Source organism: Theobroma cacao, chromosome 7 (assembly GCF_053813885.1).
Source record: "Theobroma cacao isolate CCN51 chromosome 7, ASM5381388v1, whole genome shotgun sequence".
NCBI lineage: Eukaryota > Viridiplantae > Streptophyta > Magnoliopsida > Malvales > Malvaceae > Theobroma > Theobroma cacao.
In genome coordinates, this window is record NC_142645.1 from 2561527 (window position 1) to 2567784 (window position 6258).

The 6258-nt window shown below is 36.8% G+C and overlaps 1 protein-coding gene across 6 annotated transcripts; it reads right to left on the reverse strand.

The window, feature by feature from the left end:
- Positions 1-1167: 1167 nt before the first annotated feature.
- Positions 1168-5940, reverse strand: DDL (SMAD/FHA domain-containing protein). 6 transcript variants are annotated; one of them, XM_088808608.1, is made up of 10 exons: positions 5843-5940; positions 4506-5096; positions 4245-4273; positions 3532-3598; positions 3150-3300; positions 2521-2635; positions 2396-2443; positions 2260-2305; positions 2096-2166; positions 1304-1560 (listed from the first exon to the last, which is right to left on the reverse strand). In XM_088808608.1, the coding sequence occupies exons 2-10, from the start codon at positions 5073-5075 to the stop codon at positions 1521-1523; spliced, it is 1137 nt and encodes a 378-aa protein (XP_088664734.1). In that variant the 5' UTR covers positions 5076-5096; positions 5843-5940; the 3' UTR covers positions 1304-1520. The 6 variants fall into 6 exon arrangements, with proteins under 6 accessions (XP_088664731.1, XP_088664729.1, XP_088664730.1 ...); XM_088808607.1 differs by having other exon boundaries at positions 2106-2166; positions 3532-3601; XM_088808606.1 differs by having other exon boundaries at positions 3532-3601.
- Positions 5941-6258: the final 318 nt, after the last annotated feature.

Consider the following 6258-nt stretch of genomic DNA (forward strand, 5'->3'; position numbering starts at 1 on the left):
GGTCAACCTAGGAAGAATAGGAAGGTTATTAAAAACATATTGTGTACTGCCCTTGATAAGAGATCATTTAAGTTTAATGTTGACGGAGTAGCCCAATGATGCCCTGGACCTGTTGGTATAGGGGGCTTATTGCGAAATTGTAATGGGGAGATTAAAATTATTTTTTCCAAAGACATTGGTGAAGCCGACTTCAACCTTACTGAATATAGAGCTATTAGGGAAGCTTTTGCCATCTTTGCTGCATCTAAATGGAAAGAGGATTACAGCTTGTTGATTGAAAGCGACTCATGCAATGTGGTTAAATAGATAAAAAGCCTTGCTTAAGCACCCTGGAGACACAGGAAGTGAACTTTGCAGTTTGAAAGATTTAAAGAGATTATTAGTAATTGGAGTATTAAGCACACTAAGAGAGATGCCAACCAAAGAGCAGATAGGCTTGCAAAGGATGGGGTGCATCTTTCTTAGGATATTCTCCGTGTTTTTGAGTAAGGAACTCTTTCCCCTTTATTTCAGGCGCCTAGTTTTCATCCCTTGGATGTTGATTCTGTCAGCTCCTATGACTTCTTCCTGAAGTGCTGTGTATTGCTGGTTCCTGTCCCTTCCACAAGTGGACTACGGCCCCTTTATGCTTGTTGCGTACCTTTTCGGCTGGTGGTAAATTCCTTTGGACCCTTTTGTTTGTATAGTCTTGAACCTACCTTTTGTTTTTGCTTGCCGGGATCATTTTGTGTGCCGTTTGTAAAGGTGCTATCCCAGGTCTTCTTTTTTGCTTTGATGTCCTGATGGGCCTCTTTTTGTTGGCTACATGGTGTTTCCGGAAGATATGCTGCTCTTTGTGTAAGGGCATATCATCCTTCACCAGCCTTCTGGACGTTACTTTTGTTCTTTCTTGGGGAGCCCTTTAATTCCCCATTGATTAATGGAAGCTCTCTCTTGATTTTCAAAAAAAAAAAAAAAAAAAATACAGAAGAGGACTGGCTGCCTTGTTAGATACCGTGCCTTTGCCTAGAATATATGTAGGATCATACTTCTAACAGTACAATATTGCTTGAAAATATGCAGCGCCTTTAGTTAATATAACTTTGAAGACTACCAAAACCAGAGAGAAGTAACCAATCATTTCTTTTAATCATCATTCATAAGAGAATGTAGCAGGGAGCAACCAAATTTGGCAATGTGACAGAACACTTTTCTACTTTGTTACCACATCATTTTACTCATAACACATCATGTACCATAACAAAAAGATGGTGACTGAATTATAAACGAAGTGTAGGTGCTCGCTACTTTCAAGACGAAAAAATGGTGAGTGCAAAACATAGTATGCACCAGTGTAAACTGGATTAAACCCAACCATCTAGTTCTACAAGAAAGCTCTTCAATCTCAAATGAGGAAAAATGACTACTACAATAACATTCCTTGTTCTTTGTAATAAACAAGTTGATAACAAAAATATTCCCATTTCCAGAGCCTGCTGGACACACGGATTCATATGACAGTGGTGGCATGTCAGTACGTCTCACTGGGAAGAATTCTCGTGAAGCAGAACATACTCTCGGCTGCAGAAACCAGAACAAACGATTTAAAAGCTATGAATAGCAATGCACAAGAATGTCCATTTTAAGTATAATAATTTCCCTACTAGGCCAGGGAATGAAGTGCTTGGCTAGTATTCACCATACCAAATCAAGATGACAACCAAATTATTTCAACACAGGAACAAACAGATTTGAACTAATTTCTCCTGTAAATTGGAGGGGATCATCTGGCACAGGCTTTATTATCAACAGAGCAGTGGCTAAAGCAACAATAATGAATCATTTACTTCCTCACAATGCACCAAAAACAACATCATGATGATGAAAACAATAATAGCAGCAGCAAAGGGCTGTGTGACACCCAGAGACAGACAAAAACAGGAAAGCCTTTATCAACCGATCCCATAGTAGCTTGCTAGAACTGTCACTACACTCTCCAAAGCATGTATGCATGCATAATCATACACGCATAATATCTCTTACATTTTGCCTAAATTAATTTCAATTTCTATTATGCAACTAAAAAGCACATGCAGGCTATTGATTAGTTCCCTACCTACTATTACCAAATTTAATGGTGTCTTTCTCAAAAAGTTCATAATAACGTTGAGGTTCAATGGGATTGTCCTGCAAATGCAAAAGAAAATGTTAGATGAAGTTATTGGAATCCCAATCAACTTTCAGCTCAATTAAAAAAAGATTCTGAAATGAATTGCTTACGTTAATAAAAGTTTTATTAGTGCTTCCAAGGTCCATTATATAAGGCCTACCAAGGCAAAAGCAACATAGAATAAGATAAAGATTCACAGGATTGCTCTTAGTTAACAGAAGTAAGTACAAATCAACTTAGCCATACCTTACTTGCTTGGATAATGTACCATCAGGTTGCTCTTTCTCTACTTGCCTGAGAAAGCAGAAACATCTAGTTAATCAATGTCCACAACATAAAGCAGAGAATGGAACTGCTAAGTATATATCTACCGGAATTGAATGACAGCATGTTGCTTGCTGCAGGATGGATGGTCGGTAGGAATGTCTGCTACTCGTCTTTCTCTCCCAAAAAGGTAACAGCTTTGGCGATGTATATAAAGGGGCTCTGCCAACAAGATGAACATAGAAACAGAACCATAAATCAGGTGAATAAGTTACATGCTTTGTTCAACAGTCATTCACTTCTTTAACCAACATGAATTGCCAACATAATGAGAACAACGAGCTCTAATCCACAGATCTCAATGGAATAGCAATGGTTAACTATAAATTGTAACTTCCTTAGAATTTAAATGTTTTTCTCGTCTTCTACAAGTATATGTGATCTCAAATATGACAGAATCTAAAACTAAAAGGTGCCGCCTTGAAGTGCACCTCGTTTCCATCATATAGGTGGAGTTGAATTAACAATGAAACTCATACTAATTTTGTATCAATGCCATATAGCTTTGATGATTATTAGACATATGAGCTAAGGACAAAACAGCAACCAAGCATGCACATTTTTCAATGGTGAAAGCATGAAAAACATTTAGTTAATAAAGAAAGGACAAACTGTGGAATCATAAATTCATAGGAAGAGAACACATGACATGGAAGGGAAGCTATCTTGGACTAACCATTTAATACTTCACCAGCTTTGAAAACATAAAGTCGCCATCTTATATCAGGTTTTCGAGCATCAGGGGGTTCATTGAACAGCAAAGTCACACCTCTAACTCTATTGGTTTCTGCTGCAAGCTTTCCGGATAACTCAAATGTTGGTTTTTGCTGCAAGTTACAATGACAGTGAAGGAAAGATCAATTAAATACAAGGCAGAAAATTCATCTAAGCAAATAAGAAAAATTGATGGTGAAGCCATGCAGTAATTCTCAGAGTATAGAACAACAGAACCATAGTATTTTCTCATAAGTCTGCTCTGAGGATACCAAGAATAATTTGGCACAAAAATTTTGAACAATGACAAATGAAAATAAAGCTAGCAACTGAGTTACCGATACCTTTTGTTTTGCTTCCAAGGCCTCCTCAGCTGCCTTCATCTTAGAGACAGAATCATATTCATCATCCCTACTTCAAAAAACAAAACAACCTCTTGTCAGACACTAAGTTAAAGCTTAAAGGAGTTAAGTATATCCAGAATAATAAAATAACATACAAAAGCAAGTAAATTCAACAACATATTTTTCTCAAAAATGCATATCTGGAGCATTAAAGTAAATCATGTGGCAACTTTTATCACACAAAAAACACAGGAATTGAGAAAGAAGTTATTAAATGAAGATGATGCCCTCTATATTCTATGTGTTGAGAAGTAATTGATTGAATATGGTTATAAAGAAAGCCAAGGGTAGAAAGTGCATTAGCTCACTTTCAAGTGCTTGAGGATTTACTTGGTTAAATTAATAAATCCAAATAGCTTAAGTGAGCAGTTGCACAGGCTTATTCTAAAGTTTCCCTTCACACCCCTCCCATCCAATGGATGGAGATTAAAAACAAATACATGATTAGGCCCTCATATAACAGCTTAACTTTTAGGTTGGGTGGTTTTTTAACGTCAACCCACCCTCCAACAAAAATAATAATAAGAATAAGAGAGGAAACATGTCAACATGATTAAGTCAAACACATGACAGAAATCACTCTTTTCTAATAAAAGAATTAGTATATGCATATAAGGTTAAAAAAAGAGGATTAAGCTTAAGAAGCAGCTCACCTTTGTTCGGCACCTCTTGAGTTATTCACCTGAAATGATAAAAAATTTTGTCAGACACTCATTTAGACATCATTCAGGATGAACAAAAACAGAAAATATTAGTCAAAGGTTGTAACTGAAAATGCATATCCTCATCTCTGCTTATTATGTTTGCATGCACAAGAATTTTCAAAAAGCAGCTCTTCATACTCATATGAATGATAGAAACTAAAACAGAATAAAGTTAATCAAGCAAGAAATAGAGTAGATATCACCAGACACCTCATCACGGGCTCTTGAATTGGATGCAGGTGAGCGGGATCTATGCCTGCTCCGATGGTGGCGATCAGATGGAGAAACAGACCGGTCATGTCTCCCTCTAGCAGATTTGCTATTAGTATCATCTCTCCCTGACTTTCTCTCCTTTCTGTCTACTCCCATTTCCCTCTCTGAATTCCTTTCCTTTCCTGAAGCTCTATCCCTATGTGTACTCTTCTCACTACCCCTGCTATGATTTCTCTCATACTCTCTCTCCTTCACTTTCTCAACCTCCTTTTCAGCCTGTGCTCTCCTTAACCTCTTTGTACGGGGAGACAGAGAGCAAGAAATGGGAGACTGTGAACTAGCATGCTTTGGAGACTTAGTATGGCCAGAACGTTTCTCTCTTTCCAAAGAATTATCCCTGCGAGAACTCCTGCGCCGAGAAGGAGACCTTTCTCTTACAGGGGAGCTTCCTCTGCGTGAAGTCTTATGTCTCACAGGTGATCTTTCTCTATTAGATGGACTCTCCCTGTGAGGAGACCCTCGCCTCCCAACAGGAGACTCTGAATGGTTGGATGAATTGCGTCCCATTCTGTTCCAGTGCAAATTTGCCTGCACGTTTTGGCTGAAACATGTAAGATAAATTCCGCAAAAGAGCAAAATTATAACCATTGCTTCTATATAAGATTAAGCTGAAAACTTATATAAGGTCTCTCATGTCCTTTTCCGCAACCAAGTCAGCAATTTTAAACACTTGAATTATTTTCATTGGGGAACCTAAGGAAAAAAAAAAGCATAAGGAACCATACTTGAGTCTTGAGTTAAGATTATAGAGTATCATTACCTAAGAACTAGAACACAATTTGAACAAAGTTTCAACCATATAAACGGGTAGCATAATCCAAGAACTTCAACAACATTCGAACATAAGCATACGACAACAATGAAGTTTCAGCTAACCTTGAGAATTAGGCACACACATCGTACTAAAACACTCAAAGCACGGATTTTACTTGGTTCAAGTAATAATACTAATAACATAACAACACCAATAAGAAGCACTCGGTTTGGCAGCTGACAGAAAGAACTTTCTAAGTCAGCAACAATGAAGCACCAATCAGGACAATTCAACTAACTAAAATAAGCAAAACAAAGAATACCCAGAACGGGAAACCCCAAAATATATATGAAAAACGAGAGATTATTCGAATAGAATGAAATAAGAAGGGATTTCCAGAACCAGAGCAAAAAAAAAAAAAAAAAAAAACCTGCTTCAACCCAAAGCTTAATTAAACAAAAAAGGAAAGAAAGATTAAGCTTTCAAAGGAAAAACAATGCAAAGGGGAAAACTTGATTACCAGGAAAATTGCTTCAAGTTAATCCCGTAGTAAGATTCCAGAGACAAACAAAAAACCAAAGGGTCTAAACTGCAGATTCTGATTTGATAAGGGTTCAGGGTCGAGGGAAAGAGAAAGAAAAAGGCCAAGCCCATTAAGAAATAAAAGGCCCAATTCAAAGCCCAATTCTCAGATTTCCATTTACAGGCCTGCTAAGCCCATCAAGTAGATTGAGGCCCATTACCGGCCCAGACTATAGCTATCTATTTTTTTTTTATTTTTAATGAAAGAGAAAATATTTATCCTAATCTCCCTAATAAATAAAATAATGGTCATAAAATTTAATTTTTAAATTACTAGTAGTAGTCTACTTAAAGAAATCATAATTTTTATTAGTTAATATTTATTAAATTTTTAATTAATCATTATAAAAATAA